The sequence below is a fragment of the Symphalangus syndactylus genome, chromosome 16 (assembly GCF_028878055.3).
Source record: "Symphalangus syndactylus isolate Jambi chromosome 16, NHGRI_mSymSyn1-v2.1_pri, whole genome shotgun sequence".
NCBI lineage: Eukaryota > Metazoa > Chordata > Mammalia > Primates > Hylobatidae > Symphalangus > Symphalangus syndactylus.
The window spans coordinates 61,212,238-61,237,041 of NC_072438.2; the positions used below are offsets into that span (position 1 = coordinate 61,212,238).

Below are 24,804 nucleotides of genomic sequence, written 5' to 3' on the forward strand. Positions count from 1 at the left end.
TATATCATATTAAAATGTTAACAAATGCCTAGAATATCTTAGTTTTGTTTTGTTAATTTAAGTTTTAAATTAAGTTTAAGTTTTAAATTAGTTAAAGTTTTGAATAAGGCGTTTTCAAGACACTTCTAGATTATTCCTCCTTCAAGGAGCATAACTCCAGTAGGAAAGATGAGACAAGTACTCAGATAAAAGACAGAATAAACTAAGTGCCAGAAAAGAGATAACTCTCACCGTGGAGAATCAGAGGGGAAAAAAGACGGCATCTAGCTGAGAGAATCTACAAATCCTTACGGATCAGAAAAACCTTAAACAGCCGGGCGCGGTGGCTCACGCCTGTAATCCCAGCACTTTGGGAGGCCGAGGCGGGCGGATCACGAGGTCAGGAGATTGAGACCATCCTGGCTAACACGGTGAAACCCCGTCTCTACTAAAAATACAAAAAAAAAAATTAGCCGGGCGTGGTGGCGGGCGCCTGTAGTCCCAGCTACGTGGGAGGCTGAGGCAGGAGAATGGCGTGAACCCGGGAGGCGGAGCTTGCAGTGAGCCGAGATCGCGCCACTGCACTCCAGCCTGGGTGAAAGAGCGAGACTCCATCTCAAAAAAAAATAAAATAAAATAAAAAGAAAAACCTTAAACAAACCTTAAGGATGTGTTTGAGATGGGCTGTGAGGATGAATTGGTTTTGTTGGGTTCACTTGGTTTTTATTATTGTCTCTTTTCCTCCTTTTCTTCTTCCTCTTTTTTCTCTTTCCTTTTCTCCTTCTCCTGCTCCTCAACAAATTCCTTCTTCTCCTCCTCTTTCTTTTAATACTCTCTGCTGATATCTGAGGACCCACAGGCAGCAGTGTTTGAAAGTCAAAATTGAACCTTGTGGTGCTCAGCTTTAGAATTCACTTCATTTCTTTTTTTTTCTTTTCTTTTTTTTATTATACTTTAGGTTTTAGGGTACATGTGCACAATGTGCAGATTTGTTACATATGTATCCGTGTGCCACGTTGATTTCCTGCACCCATTAAAATTCACTTCATTTCTACACTGAATTCAGAAATTTAGTCTGAATTTAGTCTCTAGGAATACAGTGTCCCAAAGTGGGAGCTGCATGTAAGTCACTAAGTGATTATTTATATATGTTTTATTTCAGTGACTTTCTTTTGCTTCCTTTTCTAACAGCCTTCATGTCAAGCGCAGAAGAATCTGTGTCAGCCCGCACAACCATATTGTTAAGCAGTGGATGAAAGTGCAAGCTGCTAAGAAAAATGGTAAAGGAAATGTTTGCCACAGGAAGAAACACCACGGCAAGAGGAACAGTAACAGGGCACATCAGGGGAAACACGAAACATACGGCCATAAAACTCCTTATTAGAGAGTCTACAGATGAATCTACAGAGACAATTCCTCAAGTGGACTTGGCCATGATTGGTTGTAAGTTTATCATCTGAATTCTCCTTATTGTAGACAACAGAACAAAACAAAATATTGGTTTTTAAAAAATGAACAATTGTGCAGTATACAAATGTAGCCAATAATATACTCAACTGGAAAATGAAATGAAAAGATAATACTAGCTGGGTACGGTGGTTCACTCCTGTTATCCCAGCACTTCGGGAGGCTGAGGCAGGAGGATCGCTTGAGGCCAGGAGTTTGAGACCAGCCTGGGCAACATAGCAAGACCTCATTTCTACAAACAAAAAAAAAATTAGCCCAGCATGGTAGTACTTGCCTATAATCCCAGCCACATGGGAGGCTGAGGTGGAAGGATCACTTGAGTCTGGGAGAGTTTGAGGTTGCAGTGAGCAGCCTGGGTGACAGAATGAGACCCTGTCTCAGGGCCGGGCACGGTGGCTCACGCTTGTAATCCCAGCACTTTGGGAGGCCGAGGCAGGCGGATCGCGAGGTCAGGAGATCGAGACCACGGTGAAACCCCGTCTCTACTAAAAATACAAAAAATTAGCCGGGCGTGGTGGCGGGCGCCTGTAGTCCCAGCTACTCGGAGAGGCTGAGGCAGGAGAATGGCGTGAACCCGGGAGGCGGAGCTTGCAGTGAGCCGAGATCGCGCCACTGCACTCCAGCCTGGGTGACAGAGCGAGACTCCGCCTCAAAAAAAAAAAAAAACAAAAAACAAAAAACAAAAAAACAAAAAAAACAGAATGAGACCCTGTCTCTAAAAATAATAATAATAATGATAGTGCTTATCTTCATATAATATTTTAAGAGGAGCATATAGATATAACTTCTCCCAACTTTTTAATTATAGTTTTCCAAACTTACAGAGAAGTTAAAAGAATGGTACAATGAACATCTATATATCTTTCACCACAATATTAATCATTGTTAATATTGTGTCACATTTGCTTTCTCTCTCCTCTCTTTGTATGTGTTTCTGTATAAAATATTATAACTTTTTAAATATATCTTGTTTGCTAAACCATTTGAAAATAAGTTACAAACATCATGACACTTCACCCCTAGTTTCTTTTTGGTGTTATAACTTGACATACCCTAAAATAAAGACATTTTTCTACATAATCACCTTACCAGTTTTATACCTAAAAAATTAACAGTTTCATCTAATATATTCCATATTCAAATTTTCCCAACTATTTAGAGAGCATTTTATGTAGTTTTTTTTTTCACTCCAGTAATCAATCAAGGTTGACATACATATTGCAAATAATTGTTATTTTTCTTTAATATCTTTCAATCTAAGAAAGTTCCTCTATCTTTTTTTTTTTTTTTTTTAAATTATTTTGTTGAGGGAGGGTCTTGCTGTGTCTTCCAGACTGGAGTGTAGTGGCACAATTTTGATTTTGGCTCACTGAAGCCTCAACCTCTAGGGCTCAAGCAATCCTCCCACCTCAGCCTCCTGAGTGTCTGGGACCAAGGTGCATACCCACCACACCCGGCTAATTTTGCTTATTTTTTGTAGAGACAGGGTCTCACTATGTTGCCCAGGTTGGTCTCAAACTCCTGGGCTCAAGCGATCCTCCCACCTTAGCCTCCCAAAGTACTGGGATTATAGGTGTGAGCCACAGTGCCTGGCCTAATTATTTTCTTATGATCAAATTCAGGTTTAATGTTTTTGGTTAGGAATATCCTATGTGAATTCGTATACTTATTTTGTCATTTAGAGTTCATAAATATTAGGGTTTATTTTCTAAATAGAAAAGTTTAAACTAAATATAACTTCAAAACGTCTAGTTTGAGTAGCTACCATTGTTTGGATTGAAATTTTCTGATACTGAAAAGAACAAAAAGCCTGCCTTGCTGCCCAGAACCTTTTGCCTCCCCCAGTCAGTTCTTGGAGCAGCACTAGTTAGGGGCCCAGAGTTCCGTCCTCTGTGTGGTGATTTTACGCTCTGCTTTAACAAGGAGTCTACATCTTTTAGCTCCTATCCCACCCTTCTCACACCTTTTTGTTGTTGTTTGGTTGTTTTTTTTGAGACAGAGTCTCACTCTGTTGCCCAGGCTGGAGTGCAGTGGCACAATCTCGGCTCATTGCAACCTCTGCCTCCCGGGTTCAAGTGATTCTCTTGCCTCAGCCTCCCCAGTAGCTGGTATTACAGGCGCCCAGCCACCACACCCCGCTGATTTTTGTATTTTTAGTAGAGACAGGGTTTTCCCATGTTGGCCAGGCTGGTCTCAAACTCCCGACCTCAAGTGATCCACCCGCCTCTGCCTCCCAAAGTGCTGGAATTACCGGCGTGAGCCACCGTGCCAGGCTCACGTGTTTGAGTTGATACCATTGTGCCATTCCTCTTTTGGCCTCTTTTTTGTCCATAGAGGCTTCAAGATAGATAGGTAAGAGCCCAGTAGTGTTCACAAGAAGCCAGTAGAGAGCAGGAGCCACTGTATCAGGTGGCAGGTGTCCCGGGCCTTCCTGCTGGCTAGTCCCAAGCAGTGGTGTTGCCAGGATGTCTTGGAGGTGATAATGGGACACACAGAGGCGCTGAGTCTCCATAGGTTAAAATGCCACCAAAACTGGCCTTTGCCTAATATCCCTCATTGACTATTTAGCATTTAATTTATTTATTTTCCTGACATTTCTGCAAGCTTTGTATTTATATTTCCACTTTATGAATGAGGAAACTTGAGGCTCTTAGAGGTAAACTGACTTGCCCAGGTCACACAGTAAGTGGCAGAGACAAGCTTTTTAAATAAGAAAAAATTAATAAAATATAATATGCGAGTAACTTAAAATATTAATAAACCACAATTTTAAATTAATTAACCATGATAACCAACATTAATAAAAGTTAAGATACCAAAACACTGGTGTCTAATTCTTTCAACGAACAACTTGAATTATTTTCCATTTTGTTTCTTCTTACTAGTTCGAGCTGCAATTCTACACAATTTTTGGGTAGCTATGAATGACAGTAGGTTTACATGATATATTTTAAAAACTGATTTTTCTGCAATGCAAATAATTGAAACTTTGTCTGAAGATAGTGTGCCTGGGAAACCAGATTTATTTTTATTTTTATTTTTATTTTTATTTTATTTTATTTTTTTGAGATGGAGTCTTGCTCTGTCACCAGGCTGGAGTGCAGTGGTGCAATCTCAGCTCACTGCAATCTCTGCCTCCTGAATTCAAGCAATTCCCTTGCCTCAGCCTCCCAAGTAGCTGGGACTACAGGTGCGCACCATGTCCAGCTAAATTTTTGTATTTTAATAGAGACAGAGTTTCACCATGTTGGCCAGGATGGTCTCAATCTCCTGACCTTGTGATCCACCCACCTTGGCCTCCCAAAGTGCTGGGATAACAGGCGTGAGCCACGGCACCCAGCCAAAACCAGACTCTTAAAGAAATTACATTTTACAGGTTATTTCATGTGTTTAGTAAAACATAATTGTATCACTGTTACTGTACTATGTACTATTATTGTACTAAGAGTAAATACTGTTACTATATCATGAGTTACTGTATTATGAGTAAATCACCTGGTTAATCCTTTAAGTTTTCTTTTTGAAAAGTTACATTTTTATTGAAGTAATATAGGTGTGTGATTTAAAAAATCAAAAGTACAGCAGAATTTATAATAAAAATAACATCCTCCCACCCTATCCTCCCTATTCCTAGACCTATCCTTGAGGCAACATCTTGTAATCCTTTTTTTTGAGACAGGGTCTTGCTCTGTTGCCCAGGCTGGAGTGCAGTGGAGCAATCTGGGCTCATTGCAATCTTGACCTCTTGAGCTCAAGCAATCGTTTTACCTCAGCCTCCCTAGTAGCTGGGACTACAGGCATGTGCCACCATGTGTGGCTGTTTTTAAAAAACTATTATTTTCTGTAGAGACAGGGTCTCGCTATGTTGCCCAGGCTGGTCTTGAACTCCTGGGCTTAAGCAATCCTCCCATCTCACCCTCCCAAAGTGCTAGGATTACAGGCACCAGTCACTGCACCTGGCTTTCTTAATCCTTTAAAAAGTTTAAGTTCTAGTGGTTACTTCTGTTATTTCAAATGAAATGCTTCAAGTATCATTTCTTTGCTTATCTCCTCCCTTCTTTCTCCTCATCCTAGTGCTTGATGTTTCATTACAATTATTTTTCTTTATCTCTGTAACTTTCAGTAATATACTTGTCTTCCATTTATTAGTCTTTTTAAAATAACTTTTTCTTTTTTTTTTTCTTTCTTTTTTTTTTTTGATACAGAGTCTCACTCTGTCACACAGGCTGGAGGGCAGTGGCAGGATCTCAGTTCACCCCAACCTTTTTCTCACGGGTTCAAGGGATTCTCGTGCCTCAACCTCCTGAGTAGCTGGGATTACAAGTGTGCGCCAGTACGCCTGGCTAGTTTTAGTATTTTTTGTTACAGACAGGGTTTCACCATGTTGGCTGAGCTGGTCTCAAACTTCTGATCTCAAGTGATCCATCTGCCTTGGCCTCCCACAGTGCTGGGATTACAGGCATGAGCCACCGCACCTGGCCTATGTATTAGTCTTTATATAAGATGTACGTAATACTCCATACTCCTTTCCTTTTCCTCCTATTGAAACTGTTCCTATAAACTTTATAAAATTAATCAGAGAAGAAGAGAGGGTGAGAAACATAAATAACCCAAGCTTGCAGCACATTCAGCATTAATCACTAGGTCAGTTTGCTTGCTGACCCCTTCCTCATAGTTGTTTGGCTATTGCTTCAGAATTACGTGGAGTCTGTTACAAGATTATAGTTCCCCTTAACTGCTCTATAGATAATAGCTTGAACATTATGAAATGTTAAGTTTTCCCTTCGAGACATTCTTTCAGGTCCTGCATACTGATGAAACTACTGATGTCAGCTGGTCTGAAGGACCCTACCAGAAGCTAAATCATCAAAGAATGCAATTTCCATATCCTAATGATTTAATCTCCCTTACCCTGACCAATCAGTGACCCAAATTTTCCAGCCCCTTGCCTCCCATGATCTTCTTAAAAACCCCAGCCCAGAACTCTTCAGAGATTTAAGAATCTCCTCCTACCTCCTGACTCAGCACCATGTAATCATTAAACTCTCTGCTGCAAACTCTGCTGCCTCAATGTATCAGTCTGTGACTGCACAGTGGGTGTATAAACCTGTTGGTCTTATGACACTATCCTCCTATGTTATGTCACATCAGCTATACTTTTACATTTACATGTCTGATGTTGGTCATTCTAACTCTGCACTGTAGTAATAATTGTCTTTCCTGTTTTGCTTAGGGCAAGGTTTCACAATCCTGGCACTACTGACATCTTGGGCTGATAATTCTTTGTTGTGGGGGGCTCTCCCCTATACTCTAGGTGGGTTAGTAGTATCTCTGGCCTCTACCCACCAGATGGCATCCAAAAATGTCTCAAGATATTGCCAAATGCCCCCTGGGGAGGGGTATAAAAATCTCCTCTAACCCCAGTTGAAAACAACTGGTCTAGAATCTAAGGTAGATTTCAAAATTGAAAACCAGTGTAGTCGGAAAAATCTGAGATGACCCCTAAATTTTCTGCCCTGGTATGGACATACCTCCCAAGCACCAATCTAGGTGCTGCAGTGAAGGTATTTTGCAAATGTAATTAAGGTCACAAATCAGTTGACCTTAAGATAGGGAAATTATCCATGTGATAGTGACTTAATCACAGGAGCCCTTTCAATTTTTTGAGACAGAGTTTTGTTCTTGTTGCCCAGGCTGGAGTGCAATGGCACAATCTCAGCTCACCACAACCTCCACTTCCCAGGCTCAAGTGATTCTCCTGCCTCAGCCTCCCGAGTAGTTGGGATTACAGGCACACACCACCACACCTGGCTAATTTTTTATATTTTTGGTAGAGACGGGGTCCACCCGCCTCAGCCTCCCAAAGTGCTGGGATTACAGGCATGAGCCACCACCCCCGGTCCCAAGTTCTTTATATAGCCTACTATTCTTGCCTTTATCAGTCACTCGAAATCTTGAGATGACCACTTGTGCATTTGAAGCTGTTTATAGTTCTAAGATTTTTAAGTAACAGCATTCATGTCAACTGCATTGCTGGGGAGGGCTGTGCCCTTCAAAATGAGTGCAAAATGTCTGCCTCCAGATCCCTAAAAGTGGGCAATGACTTTTCTTTTCTATCAGTTAGCAATGGCTTTTTTTTTTTTTTTTTTTTTAGCTTTCTGTCGGTTTCTGATGGGTGCTTCTGTTTCTGGCTACCCTGGGTTGGTAGATGAGTTTTTACTCCTTTTTTTTTTTTTTTTGAGACGGAGTCTCGCTCTGTCCCCCAGGCTGGAGTGCAGTGGCATTTTTACTCCTTTTAATAGGAAGACTATTGGCCTGGCGCAGTGACTCACACCTGTCATCCCAGCACTTTGGGAGACCGAGGTGGGTGGATCACGAGGTCAGGAGTTTGAGACCAGCCTGGACAACATGGTGAAACACCTTCTCTACTAAAAATACAAAAAATTAGCTAAGCATGGTGGCAGGCACCTGTAATCCCAGTTACTCAGGAGGCTGAGGCAGGAGAATTGCTTGAACCTGGGAGGCAGAGGTTGCAGTGAGCTGAGACCGCAGTATTGCACTCCAGCTTGGGCAATAGAGCGAAAGTCCATCTCAAAAAAAAAAAAAAAAAAAAAAAAAGGAAGGCTATTGTAGCTTTCAATTTAATCTGAATTGGAAAGATCTTCCAGGCCAGGCACGGTGGCTCATGCCTGTAATCCCAACACTTTGGGAGGGCAAGGCGGGTGGATCACCTGAGGGTGGGAGTTCGAGACCAGCCTGACTAACATGGAGAAACTCCGTCTCTACTAAAAATACAAAATTAGCCAGGAATGGTGGTTCATGCCTGTAATCCCAGCTACTTGGGAGGCCGAGGCAGGAGAATCACTTGAACCCAGGAGGCGGAGGTTGCGGTCAGCCGAGATCTCACCATTGCACTCCAGCCTGGGCAACAAGAGCAAAACTTCATCTCAAAAAAAAGAAAAGAAAAAGATCTTTCATTTTGTAGAAAATGGATTTTGTGGGTAATGCCATTAAACTTCACTATTTCAATCCAAATTGGGATGGCTAGCAGACAATCTAAAATGCTTCACTCATTCTATGAAGCTTAACTAGAGAATGAGAGAGGACAAAGATGACCTAAATGGGGTATTAGTACGCATCCCTGTGAGATCTGAATTTTTTTTTTTTTTGAAACAGAGTCTCACTCTGTCGCCCAAGCTGGATTGCAGTGGCTCGATCTCGGCTCACTGCAAGCTTCACCTCCTAGGTTCAAGTGATTCTCCTGCCTCAGCTTCCTGAGTAGCTGGAATTACAGGCGTGCACCATCACACCTGGCTAATTTTTGTATTTTTAGTACAGATGGGGTTTCACCATGTTGGTCAGGCTGGTCTTGAACTTCTGACCTCGTGATCCGCCCACCTCGGCCTCCCAAAATGCTGGGATTACAGGCGTGAGCCACTGAACCCAGCCTTGAATTTTTATACTATCACAGAATAAATAGAACTATGACATATGTTTCACAATTACATAGCTAACTCGATCTTCTTTTGACAATTCTAGCACATTTTTTTACAATGATAAAATCATTGTTTCCCTCTGGTAAATGTGGGTGACTCCAAGCTCATTCCTTCCTAATGCCATGCTTGTGCTCTTCCTCACTATTCCTGACAGATAATTGATTAACTGGCATATTGCAGCCTCTATATATTCTTGCCATTCTACCTCTATGTAAACTTACCAAAACACTACGGCATCTCCTTTCTTCATCCAGGGTTTAGCACATAGTCGGCACTCAGTAAATATTTATTGATAAAACAAATATATGTAGGCAAATGACATCTTATTTGCTCAATTACAATGAAAACAAAACACCACAGAGCAGTCATGCACTCTTGAGATGACCAACTTCCACTGAAAAATGAGAAGGCTACTGAGAGTTAAATTCTGCCAAGACCTGGCCTAGGAAACTATGTTAAATTAAGCCAGTGTGACTGGGCTCCAGCGTTTCCAAGTTTTTCCTAATATCAGACTTTTCATGCCCTCGGCCTGTCTATAAGATAGACTTATCTCTATTTCTGCTCATTTTTCTCCCAGGCCATAATTATATGCATTAGTGAGTTAAAAAACCTTCTTTGCACAGTAGGTAGGACAGGAGAAACGGCTTCTGGAAGACCAACTTTGCTAAACGCAGGCCACAGTGAAGACAAATGGCACAATCTGTGAGAAAAGTCAGTTTTGGAAACAGTGTGGGAACATAGTGGCCTTGGAGATTATAAAAGATGAAGAAAGGAGGTGATGCCCTGTTGATTCTTTACTTGGAGAGTTACCCTGGACCAATCAGAAGGGCTAAAATTTAAAAGATAAAAATATGAAGTGTTAGTCCGGGTGTGGTGGCTCATGCCTGTTATCTCAGCACTCTGGGAGGCCGAGGCAGGTGGATCACCTGAGGTTGGGAGTTCAAGACCAGCCTGACTAACATGGAGAAACCCCGTCTCTACTAAAAATACAAAATTAGCTGGGCGTGGTGGCACATGCCTGTAATCCCAGCTACTCGGGAGGCTGAGGCAGGAGAATCACTTGAACCAGGGAGGCAGAGGTTGCAGTGAGCTGAGATCGTGCCACTGCACTCCAGCCTGGGCAAAATAGTGAGACATCATCTCACAAAAAAAAAAAAAAAAAAAAAAAAAAAAAAAATCAAGTGTTAGTAAGGATGTGGAGCAACTGGAACTTTTATGTGTGTGAGAGGAGGTGCAAATTAATAAAATCATTTTGGAGAACTGTCTTCACTATCTAGTCATATACCTATGCTATGACCCAGAAATTCCACACGTGTGTATTAATAATATCTAGTTAAGTGAATATGTTCGCCAAAACACATGTATAAGAATGTTCAGGCTGGGCGTGGTAGCTCACGCCTGTAATCTCAGCACTTTGGGAGGCCGAGGTGGTGGATCACCTGAGGTCAGGAGTTTAAGACCAGCCTAGCCAACATGGCGAAACCCCATCTTTGCTAAAAATACAAAAATTAGCCGGGCGTGGTGGTGAGTGCAACTGTAATCCCAGCTTCTCAGGAGGCTGAGGCAAGAGAATCACTTGTACCTGGGAGGCAGAGTTTGCAGTGAGGAAAGATCATACCACTGCACTCCAGCCTGGGCAACAAAGCAAGACTGTCTCAAAAAATAAAATAAAGTCAGATAACAGCTCTAAAAAAATAAATAAATAAATAAAATAAAATAAATAAAAATAAAAAGAATGTTCATAGCAGCCCCCAAACTGGGAACTACCTAAATGTCCATCAACAGTAGAATGGATAAATTCAAAATATTATATGCATATAGTGAATATAACATTTGGCTGGGCATGGTGGCTCACCTTTGTAATCCTAGCATTTTGGGAGCCCAAGGTGGGTGAATCAGTTGAGGTCAGGAGTTTGAGACCAGCCTGACCAACATGGAGAAACCCCGTCTCTACTAAAAATACAAAAATTAGCTGGGCATGGTGGCACACACCTGTAATCCCAACTAATCAGGAGGCTGAAGCAGGAGAATCTCTTGAACCCGGGAGGCAGAGGTTGCAGTGAGCTGAGATTGCCCCACTGCACTGCAGCCTGGGTGTCAAAGCAAGACTCTGTCTCAAGCAAACAAACAAACAAAACAAAAAGAATATAACTGTGTAAATGAGAAAGGACGTCTAAAGGACATGAGTCCTCTTCCAGGACTCATGAAACAATACAGATGTATCTCACAAGCATAAATATAATTAAATTGTAAATGAAGTAGAAAAGTTTTGCAGATGACATGATTCTATATCTAGAAAACCCCATAGTCTCGGCCCAAAATCTTCTTATGCTGATAAACAACTTCAGCAGTTTCAGGATACAAAATCAACATACAGAAATCACTAGCATTCCTATACACCAAAAACAGCCAAGCTGTGAGGCAAATCAGGAATGTAATCCCTTTCATAACTGCCACAAAAATAATAAAATACCTGGGAATACAAGGGAGGTGAAAGATCTCTACAATGAGAATTACAAAACACAGCTCAAAGAAATCAGAGATGACACAAACAAGTGGAAAACATTCCAAGTTTATGGTTAGAAAGAACAAATATCATTAAAATGGTCATACTGCCCAAAGCGATTTACAGATTCAATGCTATTTCTATCAAACTACCAATGACATTCTTCACAGAACTAAAAAAAACTATTTTAAAATTCATATGGAACCGAAAAAGAGCCTGAATAGCCAAGGCAATCCTAAGCAAAAAGAACAAAGCTGGAGGCATCACTTTACTGGACTTTGAAGTATACTACACGGCTACAATAACCGAAACTGGTTAGATCAATGGAACAGAATAGAAAGCCCAGAAATAAGGCCACACACCTACAACTATCTGATCTTCAACAAAGCTGACAAAAATAAGCAATGAGGAAGGGATTCCCTATTCAATAAATAGTGCTGGGATAACTGGCTAGCCATATACAGAAGATTGAAACTAGACCCCTTCTTTTTTTTTTTTTTTTTTTGAGACAGAGTCTCGCTCTGTCACCCAGGCTGGAGTGCAGTGGTGCGATCTCGGCTCACTGCCAACTCCGCCTCCCAGGTTCACGCCATTCTCCTGCCTCAGCCTCCCGAATAGCTGGGACTACAGGTGCCCACCACCATGCCCGGCTAATTTTTTTGTATTTTTTAGTAGAGATGGGGTTTCACTGTGTTAGCCAAGATGGTCTCGATCTCCTGACCTCGTGATCCGCCCGCCTCGGCCTCCCAAAGTGCTGAGATTACAGGTGTGAGCCACCGCGCCCAGCCTAACTAGACCCCTTCTTTACACCATATATAAAAATCAACTCAAGATGGATTAAGACTTAAATGTAAAACCCAATACTACAAAAACCGTGGAAGACAACCTAGGCAGTGCCATTCTGGACATAAAAACTGGCAAAGATTTGTTGATGCAGATGCTAAAAGCAATTGCAACAAAAGCAAAAATTGATAAATAGGGTCCCATTAAACTAAAGAGCTTCTCCACAGGAAAAGAAACTATCAACAGAGTAAATAGACAACCTTCAGAATGGGAGAAAATATTTGCAAACTATGCGTCCGACAAAGGTCTCATATTGAAATGCAAATCAAAACCACAATGAAAGACCATCTCACTCCAGACAGAATGGCTATCAAAGGAATATGTCATTCTATTATAAAGATACATACATGTGCATGTTCATTGTAGCCCTATTCACAATAGCAAAGACATGGAATCAACCTAAATGCCTATCAGTGATAGACTGGATAAAGAAAATATGGTACATATGCACCATGAAATACTATGCAGCCATAAAAAGGAACGAGATCATATCCTTTGCAGAGACATGGACAGAGTTGGAGGCTATTATTCTCAGCAAACTAACACAGGACTAGAAAACCAAACACTGCATGTTCTTACTTGTAAGTGGGAGCTGAATGATGAGAACACATGGGGAGGAACAACACACATTGGGTCCTGTCAGGAAGTGCCAGGGGAGGGAGAGCATGATGAAAAATAGCTAATGGATGCTGGGCTTCATACCTAGGTGATGGGATGATCTGTGCATCAAACCACCATGGCATGTGTTTACTTATGTAACAAACCTGCACATCCTGCACATGTACCCCTGAACTTAAAATAAAAGTTGAAGAAAAAAGGTTTCGTATCCAGAATCTATAAGAAACGTAAACAAATTTACAAGAAAAAAAACATTAGAAAGTGGGCAAAGGATGTGAACAGACACTTTTCAAAAGAAGACATACATGTGGCCAATAGGCATATGAAAAAAAGCTTAATATCACTAATCATTAGAAAAACACAAATCATTTTGCATTTAGTACATATACACCATGAAATACTATGCAGCCATAAAAAAGGAGATCATGTCCTTTGCGTGGACACGGATGAAGCTGGAGGCCATTATCCTTAGCAAACTGATGTGGGAACAGAAAACCAAATACCACATGTTCTCACTCGTAAGTGGGAGCTAAATGATGTAAACACATAGACACAAAGAGGGAAACAACAGACATGGGGGCCTACCTGAGGGTGGAGGGTGGGTAGAAGTAAAGGAGCAGATAAAATAACTATTGGGTATGAGGCTTAGTACCTGGCTGACAAAATAATCTGTACAACAAACCCCCATGACATGAGTTTACTTATATAACAAATCTGCACTTGAACCTAAAATTAAAAAAAAAAATCCCAAAAAAATCGTGATAAAAAAGAATATTAATATTATTTCATTTCTTTACGTGGGTCTGGGGACCAAGGGAGAATATTATTTCTTAAAGCCAATGTTGACATTTGAGTTTTCATTTGTGCAGCATTACCTGGTAGTGTAATTGCCCAAAGGGTTCTTCTTGTCTGCTACATGGATAAACCAATTCACTGAGACAGCATTATTGCGGTAAAGAGTTTAGTTTACACAAGACCAGCCAGGTGGGAGGACAGGAGTTCATTATTACTCAAATCAGCCTCCCTGAGAACCCTGAATCCTGAGTTTTTATGGATAATTTGGTGGGCAGGAGACTAGGGAATGGGTGCTGCTGATTAGTTGGGGATGAAATCACAGAGATGTGGAAAATGGTCCTCATGCATTGAATCTGCCTCTAGGTGGGGGCCATGGGACTGATTTTGAGTCATGAGTCACAGACCTGGGGGATGTCATTCAGTAGCCAGAATGCAAAAGTCTGAAAAAATCTCAAAAGACCAGTCTTAGGTCTTACAATACTGATGTTATGTGTAGGAGCAATTGAGGAAGTTACAAATCTTGTGATCTCTGGCCACATGACTCCTGAGCAGTAAAGTATTATAGAAAAACAATCTAGGGGAACAATGGCTGCTTATTGTTGGGAACAGGCCCCCAAATCTGGCCCAAAACTGGCCCCAAAACTGGCCATAAACAAAATCTCTGCAGCACTGTGACATGTTCGTGATGGCCATGACACCCACGCTGAAGGTTGTGGGTTTACCGGAATGAGGGCAAGGAACACCTGGCCCACCCAGGGCAGAAGACCACTTAAAGGTGTACCTAAGCCACAAACAATAGAACGAGCAATCTGTGCCTTAAGGACATGTTCCTGCTACAGATAACTAGTCAGAGCCCATCCCTTCATTTCGACCCATCCCTTTGTTTCGACCCATCGCTTTGTTTCCCATAAGGAATACTTTTATTTAATCTATAATCTATAGAAACAATACTTATCCCTGGCTTGCTGTTAATAAATATGTGGGTAAATCTCTGTTCAGGGTTCTCAGCTCTGAAGGCTATGAGTCCCCTGATTCCCACTCTGTACTATATTTCTGTGTCTTTCTCTTAATTCCTCTAGCACTGCTGGGTTAGGGTCTCCACAACTAAGCTTGTCTCAGGAGCTTATCATTTAGCTATACCTACACTTTAGCAGAATTCAGGCCCCTTTCATAATCCTAATCTTGTGGCCTTTCATTAGTCTTACAGACATGGTTTCAGTCCCTGAACAAGGAGGGGATCAGTTTTAGGAAGGGATTATTATTATTCTGGCTTTATAACTAAACTATAAACTAAATTCCTCTCATAGTTAGCTTGGCTTTTGCCCAGGAGTGAGTGAGGACAGTCAGCCTGTGAAGCTAGAAGCAAGACAGAGTCAGTCATGCTAGACCTCTCTTGCTGTCATAATCTTTGCAAAAATGATTTTAGTAGAAAAAGTATGGGACTATTTGGGTCAGACAGACCTTGATTCAAATCCTTGTAATTAACATTGGTTTGTTTATCCGTAAATATATATATTTTTAATTTGCTTAAAAGATTATGAGGATTTAATATAAAGCACAGTGCTTGACATAAGAGTTGCTCCGTAACTATTATCTCTGTTTTGGTGAAGACCTAATTCCCAGCAGTTGCTGGATAAAATTTATTGAAGACCAATGGTTTGGACTGGTCTCCTGCACTAGGTCCAACAGATCAAACAAAAATGAAGTTACTTCTGCTGAAGTTCCACACCACCAAACGGAAACTAAGTTATCTGACCCTCCAACAAACGAGAAGAGAGAAAGATAGCCAAATCTTCAAACAGGCCAGTTTTGGCTGACATAAGGAAGTCCCCTCTGCTTTAACCTTTACAAGGAAAGCAATTTTGAAATGACCAATCTGCTTTTTGTTCTCTGTTTTTGCTTTTTTGTGACCTTTTCTGTCTATAAAGCCAATTTCCTCTGTTCAGCTCATGGCAACATTCGTTCTACTTTGTACGATAAGGTGTTGCCTGATTCTAGAACTCCAAACAAAAGCCAATTAAGATATTTCAGCTAAATTTTTTGTAATTTGTCTTTTGACACACTTGAGCACTTATTAAATATTACAGCTTTGGCTGGGCGCGGTGGCTCACGCCTGTAATCCCAGCACTTTGGGAGGCCGAGACGGGTGGATTGTGAGGTCAGGAGATCGAGACCACGGTGAAACCCCATCTCTACTAAAAATATACAAAAAAAATTAGCTGGGCGCAGTGGCGGGCGCCTGTAGTCCCAGCTACTCGGGAGGCTGAGGCAGGAGAATGGCGTGAACCCGGGAGGCGGAGCTTGCAGTGAGCCGAGATCGCGCCACTGCACTCCAGCCTGGGCGACAGCAAGACTCTGTCTCAAAAAAATAAATAAATAAATAAATAAATAAATAAATAAATAAATAAATATTACAGCTTTGCCTCAGCCATGCTGCAGAAGTTGGGGAAGGGCCTGTATTGTGCTTCAGAATGAATTGCTAAGAGGAGAGCTGTATCTTCACAAGGCCTGAGTGGTGACATTAGGGGCTGTCACTAATAGAACAGAAGACATCTGTGCCTCTAAAAGCAGCAATTTAATGTGGGGCATTAATAGCTGAGGTAGTGACAGGGCAGCAGAAACAAGGCCTGTCCCTGAGCACAGTTGGGACAATACCCTTGGGCCCTGGGTGGAGGTGAGAGTGTCACACTGAAGAAAGGAAATTTTTGACAGTTAGTTTGGTGGAATTACAAGATATCTTAATTGAGCATCAGAATAACATGCCCCTGTCTTGCGGTCACATCAGTTATTTTTTTCACACCATGAAATTGGCTTCTGTTTCATTGATTTAGATTGGATTTGGGAGTAGTTTGAGAAAATGTTGTAGCCTACACTCCCCTTCCCTTTTTTTTTCCCCCTTTCTTTCAGGAACATCAGAGACCTGGGTGGGAGAGAGTAAGAGAAAGAACACAAGAGTAAAAAATAAAATATAACCACAGCTTTTGGAAATAAGGAGGAGAATTTGGGAGCTTGATTATGTTTTTGCTTTTGTTGTTTTCCCATTCTGCTTCACCTTCCACCAAGCCTACTTCCCCAATGCCATGGCAGAAGATCAATGACAACAACTCTTAATCTTTTCTGACAGGCTTCACTATCCTGAACGGTGTCAAAGAACTGGTTCTTCCCTGCACTGAAATTGGAGTCTATTATGATGGTCCATTGTATACTGAATCATTGGCCCCAATTTTTTGTTCTTCCCTGTATGCACACCCTTTGCCAAGTGACTTTGCAGTTCCTCCCACAAACACAGAGTGTATTTCTTCTCACCTTGACTTTGGACTTGACCGCATGACTAACCGGCATGTTAGCAGATGTGATGCAAAGGAGAGCTTGAAGAGTATTTGTGCAGTGGTGCTTGCCCTCTTGTACTCTGCCACTGCCATAAGAATGCTCCACTCTGGGTAGCAACTCCTTCCATTCTGGGTCCTAGAATGAAAACACCCCAGCACAGATCTAAACTGGCCAGACCCATATTTTGAACAGAGCCATTCGGTTGAACCTACTCTGGATCAGCTGACCCCTAGCTAACCTGCAGAGGTGAACAAATAAATGTTGCTGTTTTAAATCATTGAGCTTTGGGGTGGTTTGTTTTACAGTAGTAGCTGACTAATGCCATATTTCTATAGAAGAGAGGTAGAGAGAAATGTATGCTTTTTTCATAGGAATTCATCTGTCACAGGGGAAATCCTGCTACATCAGGGAATGGAAGAGAGGAGGTGATAAGCCAGAGTGACAATGAGGTTGTGAGAAAAACAAGATAAATCTGGGGGATATTACAAAATAAAGTCGGCTTGGCATGGTGGCTCACACCTGTAATCCCAGCCTGGGCAACATAGTGAGATCCATCTCTAAAAAGAAAAAATAGGCCAGGCACAGTGTCTTATGCCTGTAATCCCAGCACTTGGCAGGTGGTGGGGGGGCCGCCAATGCGGGTGGATCTCCTGAGGTCGGGAGTTCAAGACCAGCCTGACTAACATGGTGAAATCCTATCTCTACTAAAAATACAAAAAATTTGCTGGGCATGGTGGCAGATGCCTGTAATCCCAGATACTTGGGAGGCAGAGGCAGGAGAATCACTTGAACCCAGGAGGCAGAGGTTGCAGTGAGCCGAGATCATGCCACTGCACTCCAGCCTGGGCAACAAAGACTCTGTCTCAAAAAAAAAAAAAAAAAAAAAAAGCTGGATTTGGTGGCACGTACCTGTAGTCCCAGCTACCTGGGGTAGTGGCAGGGAGGGTAGGGCTGAGGCAGGAGGATCACTTGAGCCTAGGAGTTCAGGGCTTCAGTGAGCCTTGATCATACCGCTGTACTGCAGCCTGGGTGAGAGATCAAGACTCCTGTCTGTAAATAAATATGTCAGAAGTATACTGCCCTTAAAGTGTGGGCTGAGCATAATGATTCCCTTTTAAAGAGCACAGTATACAAAGTGGGAAAACAGTAACTTTATAGTGGAAAACCCTGGTAAACATCGCCTCATCATCAAGGTTAACATCAACCGCAATAAGTCATGTTGATAGTATGTACCCTTGGTATGATTTAATGAGAATGGCACTTTAACCTCGGTGGTCTTTCCTCCAGAAAACCTATAACCCCAGTCTTGCCATGAGAAAAACATTAGACAAACCCCAATTGAGGAACGTTCTACAAAATAGTTGACTAGCGTTTCTCAAAACTGCCAAGGTCATCAAATACAAGGAAAGCCTGAGAAATCGCCACAGCCTAAGGTGATATAATAATGTGGTGTTATGTGATATCCTGGATGGGATCCTGAACAGAAAGAAAACACTGGGTAAAAACAGAGGAAATCTGAATAAAAGCATAGAATTTAGTTAATGATAATGTGTCAGTATTTGTTCATTAGTTATGACAAATGTACCATATGTAAGACATTAACAACTGGGGAAACGGGGTGTGGAGTATATGGGAACCCCATATAACATTCATAATTTTGCTGTAAACCTAGAACTACTCTAAAATTAAAAGTGTATTTTTAAAAAATCAGAAGAATACTTTAATCCAATTCTCACATCCCTCCAGAAGTCTTTTTTGTTTTGATTTCACTCATTGATACATTCTCCCTCTCTTTCTTCAAGGCCTAGAAATGCCAGTTCACCAATTCTTCTCAAGACAGTATCTTCCATTCTTTTTGTTGTTGTTGTTGTTGTTGTTTTTGTTTGTTTGTTTGAGACAGGGTCTGGCTCTGTCGGCCAGGGTGGAGTGCAGTGGCGTGATCATGGCTTACTGCAACCTCTGGCTCCTGGGCTCAGGTGATCCTTCCACCTCAGCCTCCCGAGTAGCGAGGACCATAGTACATGCTACCATGCCTGGCTGATTTTTGTATTTTTATTTTCAATTTTTATATATTTTTAAATTTTTGTATTTTAGTAGAGACAGGGTTTCACCATGTTGCCCAGGCTGGTCTCGGACTGCTGGACTTAGGCAATCAACTTGCCTTGGCCTCCCAAAGTGCTGGGATTACAAGCATGAGCCACCACGCTCGGTCCCTTTAATTCTTTTCTTTTCCTTCATTTGTTCATATGTCACCTGTAATCATTCTTGTAGGCAAGCTGCCCCAGGCAAAGCAAGACAGGGCAGGACAGGTAGGGCAGTCGTACCAGTCCCACCTACTTACTATCACCTCAGCAATTCAAACAGTTGGATAAAATACCATGTCTTTCCTCAGAGTAAAATTACTTTGGAACTGTGAAAACAAGGGGAATTCTTATTTTAGATATTGAAAAATCATAGAACTTAAGAATGTGGCAAGTACTTGGAAAATCTCTCATTTTAAAGATGAAGAGGACAAGAGCCGGAAAAGGTAAGGTTGAAAAGGGTAGGCTCAAAACCATGGTTCCTGCTTTAGAGATCATATGTGCAGTTTATCACACATAATTTTTTTTAATTTTATTATTATACTTTAAGTTTTAGGGTACATGTGCACAAGGTGCAGGTTTGTTACATATGTATCCATGTGCCATGTTGGTGTGCTGCACACATTAACTCGTCATTTAACATTAGGTATATCTCCTAACGCTGTCCCTCCCACCTCCCCCCACCCCACAACAGGCCCCAGTGTGTGATGTTCCCCTTCCTGTGTCCATGTGTTCTCATTGTTCAGTTCCCACCTATGAGTGAGAACATGCAGTGTTTGGTTTTTTGTCCTTGCAATAGTTTGCTGAGAATGATGATTTCCAGCTTCATCCATGTCCCTACAAAGGACATGAACTCATCATTTTTTATGGCTGCATAGTATTCCATGGTGTATATGTGCCACATTTTCTTAATCCAGTCTATCATTGTCGGACATTTGGGTTGGTTCCAAGTCTTTGCTATTGTGAATAGTGCCACAATAAACATACGTGTGCATGTGTCTTTATAGCAGCATGGTTTATAATCCTTTGGGTAGATACCCAGTAATGGGATGGCTGGGTCAAATGGTATTTCTAGTTCTAGATCCCTGAGGAATCACCACACTGACTTCCACAATGGGTGAACTAGTTTACAGTCCCACCAACAGTGTAAAAGTGTTCCCATTTCTCCACATCCTCTCCAGCACCTGTTGTTTCCTGACTTTTTAATGATGGTCATTCTAACTGGTGTGAGATGGTATCTCATTGTGGTTTTGATTTGCATTTCTCTGATGGCCAGTGATGATGAGCATTTTTTCATGTGTCTTTTGGCTGCATAAATGTCTTCTTTTGAGAAGTGTCTCTTCATATCCGTCACCCACTTTTTGATGGGGTTGTTTGTTTTTTTCTTGTAAATTTGCTTGAGTTCTTTGTAGATTCTGGATATTAGCCCTTTGTCAGATGAGTAGGTTGCAAAAATTTTTTCCCATTCTGTAGGTTGCCTGTTCACTCTGATGGTAGTTTCTTTTGCTGTGCAGAAGCTCTTTAGCTTAATTAGATCTCATTTGTCAATTTTGGCTTTTGTTGCCATTGCTTTTGGTGCTTTAGATATGAAGTCCTTACCCATGCCTATGTCCTGAATGGTATTGCCTAGGTTTTCTTCTAGGGTTTTTATGGTTTTAGGTCTAACACATAAGTCTTTAATCCATCTTGAATTAATTTTTGTATAAGGTGTAAGGAAGGGATCCAGTTTCAGCTTTCTACATATATCACACATAATTTTTAGGGAAATAATTACCCAGATCAACTCCATTTATTTCAGAAAATATTTAAGCATCTACTTTGGGCCAGGCATTGTGCTAGATGCTGAAGACAATAGAAATATGAGCAAGAATACTACCTGTCCCCAAGGAGCTTCCAATGTAGGGATGGGAGAGAAATAACACCAATATGTGGAATAACTATAATGTAAGTAAGGGTAGTATATGTGCCATAAGAGATATAAGGTGTTGAGAAAGCTGACATGACATCCAGTCAAAGATATCAAGAAAGGACTCATGGGTGGGGTATCATTTGCAGTGGGTTTTGAAGGATGGGTCAGACTTTGATGGGTAGAGATAGGGTGGCAAGGCATTCTAGACAGAAGAAGAGCAAAAGTCAAGTCAGAAATGTGGGAATATATAGATTGAAGTTGAGGAAGAGGAAATAATTTGGTTTGGTAAGAAAATTCTGCAAGAATAGGCCAGGATACTATGGACAAAGGACTTTGGATGGCTGTAGCTTTGGTATTTAATTCCCTAAGAAATGAGGAATGCCTGGTTTGTGCCACTAGCAGAGAAGATGTGGGACTTTACCTGGCTTGGTGTTCTCCAGTTCAGAATGATGAGAAGGTAGAGCCACCCTCTACCCACAATGTAGAGGCAGCACATAAGCTAGATTGGAGGAAGGCATGTCCCTTGAATGAGGTGGGAACACACTGGGAAATCCAAAGTGGTCTATGAGAATGTGGGGCTGAAGCAGTACAACATAAGCATAGGCAAAAGAATGGTTAAATGTGAGCCAAGAGGTATGAGACATGCATAGGGGTTAGGCCTTAACTGCAGAACTTTTTTCTTAAAAGAACAAAGAAGGCCAGGAGATGTCCTGAGCAGTGAGTTATGGAGCAAGAGGAAGGTGAGCTAGGAACTTCAGGAAACTCTACAAACAGGAGGCCCATTAGTCTGGAATACTCTCTTATCCTGATCATCAAGATGGTACATATGGAAATTAACCTAGTATGATAAGTATAAAGTTCTAAAGTGAGTGTCAGAATGAGATGCAGATTTTCTTTCTTTTTTGTTTTTAAGAGGCAAATAAAAGTAATCTTTAAATCATTTGAAAAACATGGTGTTTATTTGTCCAATACAGACTCAAACTTAAATGCTATGGTTATAATTTCCAAACTTCTGCAAAATTAACATTTATATATACATATGGGTTTTGTTTATAGAACAGTATTTTGCAATCAACAAGTTTTAGAGAACAATATATCTTTTTTTTTTTTTTTTTGAGACAGCATCTGGCTCTGTCGCCCAGGCTGGAATGCAGTGGCGCGATCTCCGCTCACCGCAACCTCCGCCTCCTGGGTTCACGCCATTCTCCTGCCTCAGCCTCTGAAGTAGCTGGGATTACAGGAGCCCACCACCACGCCCGGCTAATTTTTTGTATTTTTAGTAGAGACGGGATTTCACTATGTTAGCCAGGATGGTCTCGATCTCCTGACCTCATGATCCACCCGCCTCAGCCTCCCAAAGTGCTGGGATTACAGGCATGAGCCACCACGCCCGGCCGAGAACAATGTATCTGGTTACAATTCCACATATCTGTAGTAAAGACAAAGCCACATAATATTCATGATGTTAAATCTGGCTCTGAATAACCTAAGGTACAAAATTTTGACCAAATATCAAAATTATAATAATCCGATCTTAAAAATTCAACCCATATGAAACTACTTTTTAGAGAGTAAATGTGCTGTTCAGTAATTATTTCAATAACCCTTTCTTTTTATGAGTATCTGCAAACTGATCCTTTTCTTTAATCTTCGTGACTCACCAATATTTCAAAATGACTTCTTTGCTTCCGTGTTACCATGTCAGTACCCAGGGATTTCTGAGGCAGCATAAATTTGACTTCATAAAAGGAATGGATACTTTAACAGTGACAGTTTTTAAATCTGTAAACTCAATAATCACATTAGTAATTCAGCAACTATAAAAACATTGAGATTGTGGCACTGCAAGCCAGAATCTCTTTGTGCTTTTAAAATTAAGCTGCTTTTGCATCTTTTTGGTATTTTATCAGCCATCTGTATTTCCCTTATAATAATAAAAGAATATATTTAAAATAAATTTTAAGATTAAATGTCCTGGGGGGGCTTATCAATACTTTTTTTTTAAACACAGTATAAATCAATTATCTTTTTTCCTTCAGTATTTGGAAGAGCAAAAATTATTTCTGGTCCCTTCTTAGATCAATCCACACCACTTTTCATGACATATAACACTGAAATTTACAGACATCCCTGAAATGTTTTTAAGTAAACGAGTGAATCACAGTGGAGTCTCTGTCAGTTAACAGTGTAGATCCATTTTTTTTAAAAAAACTGAATATTAAAAGAAAATCTTCAAGCTAAAAAACAAAAGCCTCCTAAGAACTAATGCCGAGTGTGTGTTGTCAATGATTCGATACTTTTATCCCCTGACTGATTTAGACTCCTCCTCCTCATGTTGTAAGACATGTTTGCTGAAATCTTCTCGCCAAGCTTTTGGGACACCTGGATGAAGAGGCTATGCTACTGTAGCATCTAAGGGAATAGTGGCACCGTTTCTTCCCTAATAGACTTCACATCCAAAGGTGAGCAATGAGTCTCACTCCCCTGCATTTACCAGCATCTTATCAGGAGATAATACTTGCTGTGCAAATTGATAACAGCTGATCCTCCCGCCCCCCCCCACCCCACCCCCCCCCCCACTGTCAATATGAGGTTATCATCAGTTTGTCATTAGATGCACTGGCCTTTCACTCTTTCAATCAGAAAAGCTGTGGCTTACTTTAAAAAGGTCGGGGAGGGACAGGGAGAAATGAAAAACAAAGAGTCTAAAGACATAAAATCGCATAGCTGCTCTAATTGGAGTCTGTAAACAGAGAATAGGTTGAATTTAGGTAATCCCAATCTATGAGAGTAAAAAGGCATCCGCAGCAGGCTTTTATCCAGCCAGCTTCTTTGAGACCCTTCATGGGTTTTGAGGTCTACAAAGTATGCACTAAAATACCCATACTTCAAAAAGCAATAAGGCAAATAGTATAATCATTATTCCAAAAGCTACAATGGTAGTGTAGGCATACATAGTATAATTTAGTTACAATGTGTGGTACTGTTTCTATTATATAACCATATTAACTGTTTATTTCCTACATAATTATAAATTCAGCTGGGTTTCAGTTGAACAAAAAACATCCTTGTATCACCGTTGATAGTTGGCAATAGCTCTTTGACAGCAGTTTTTATTTTGCTGTAGAAATTATCCTTGAACTGAAAAAAGTCCACAATCCAATGTCCAGTCATTAAACACTATCATATTTGTGAAGAGCTTCTTCCAACTTCTGGGTCACTTTTTGGAAAAATATTATTTGTTATAAGAAATGCTGGAGATGCAAATTTTCAAAGGAAATGCTCAAGCCTTGGTTTGGATTCACAATTCTAAAAACATCCAACTCATAATAAGGGTGTGATGGTCAGTTTTATGGGTCGACTTGGCTAGGCTACTCTACAATTCCCAGTTATTCAATCAAACACTAATCTAGGTGTTGCTGAGAAGGAATTTGGTAGACATAAAGTTCATAGCAGTTGCCATTAGGGGCATTATCTAGATAATCTGGATGGGCTGGATTCAACCAGTTGAAAAGCTTGAAAAGCAAAGCTGAGACTTCCCTGAAGAAAAAGCAATTCCACATGCGGAGTGCAGCTGCAGCTGTTGCTTGAAGCTCCAGCCTGCTGTTCCTGAGGGCTTGCTTTCCGGATCTGCCTAGCCAGTCCCCACAATTGTGTAAGTCAATCGCTTGAAGTAAATCTTTGACTATGTGTCTCCTGTTAGTTCAGTTTCTCTGGCTGAACCCTGAATGAGTTGAAAGAGGAGTGCTCAAGAGACAAGTTAGGTGAGGAAGTTTTCTT

The 24,804-nt window shown here is 41.1% G+C and overlaps 1 protein-coding gene across 3 annotated transcripts in view; it reads left to right on the forward strand.

The window, feature by feature from the left end:
• The window catches only part of CCL28 (C-C motif chemokine ligand 28), a 32,507-nt gene extending 15,552 nt beyond the window's left edge, over positions 1-16,955 (forward strand). The window contains exons 2-3 of one of the 3 annotated variants that reach the window (XR_010116354.1): positions 1,171-1,422; positions 16,829-16,955. Coding sequence is in view for 1 of the 3 variants with exons in the window: in XM_063619886.1 (XP_063475956.1) it covers positions 1,171-1,363 (193 nt within the window). In the remaining 2 variants the exon portion in view is untranslated. Of the gene's footprint in view, positions 1-1,170; positions 2,074-16,611; positions 16,658-16,828 lie in introns of those variants that run through there. The other 2 variants (XR_010116355.1, XM_063619886.1) reach the window with 2 other exon arrangements.
• Positions 16,956-24,804: the final 7,849 nt, after the last annotated feature.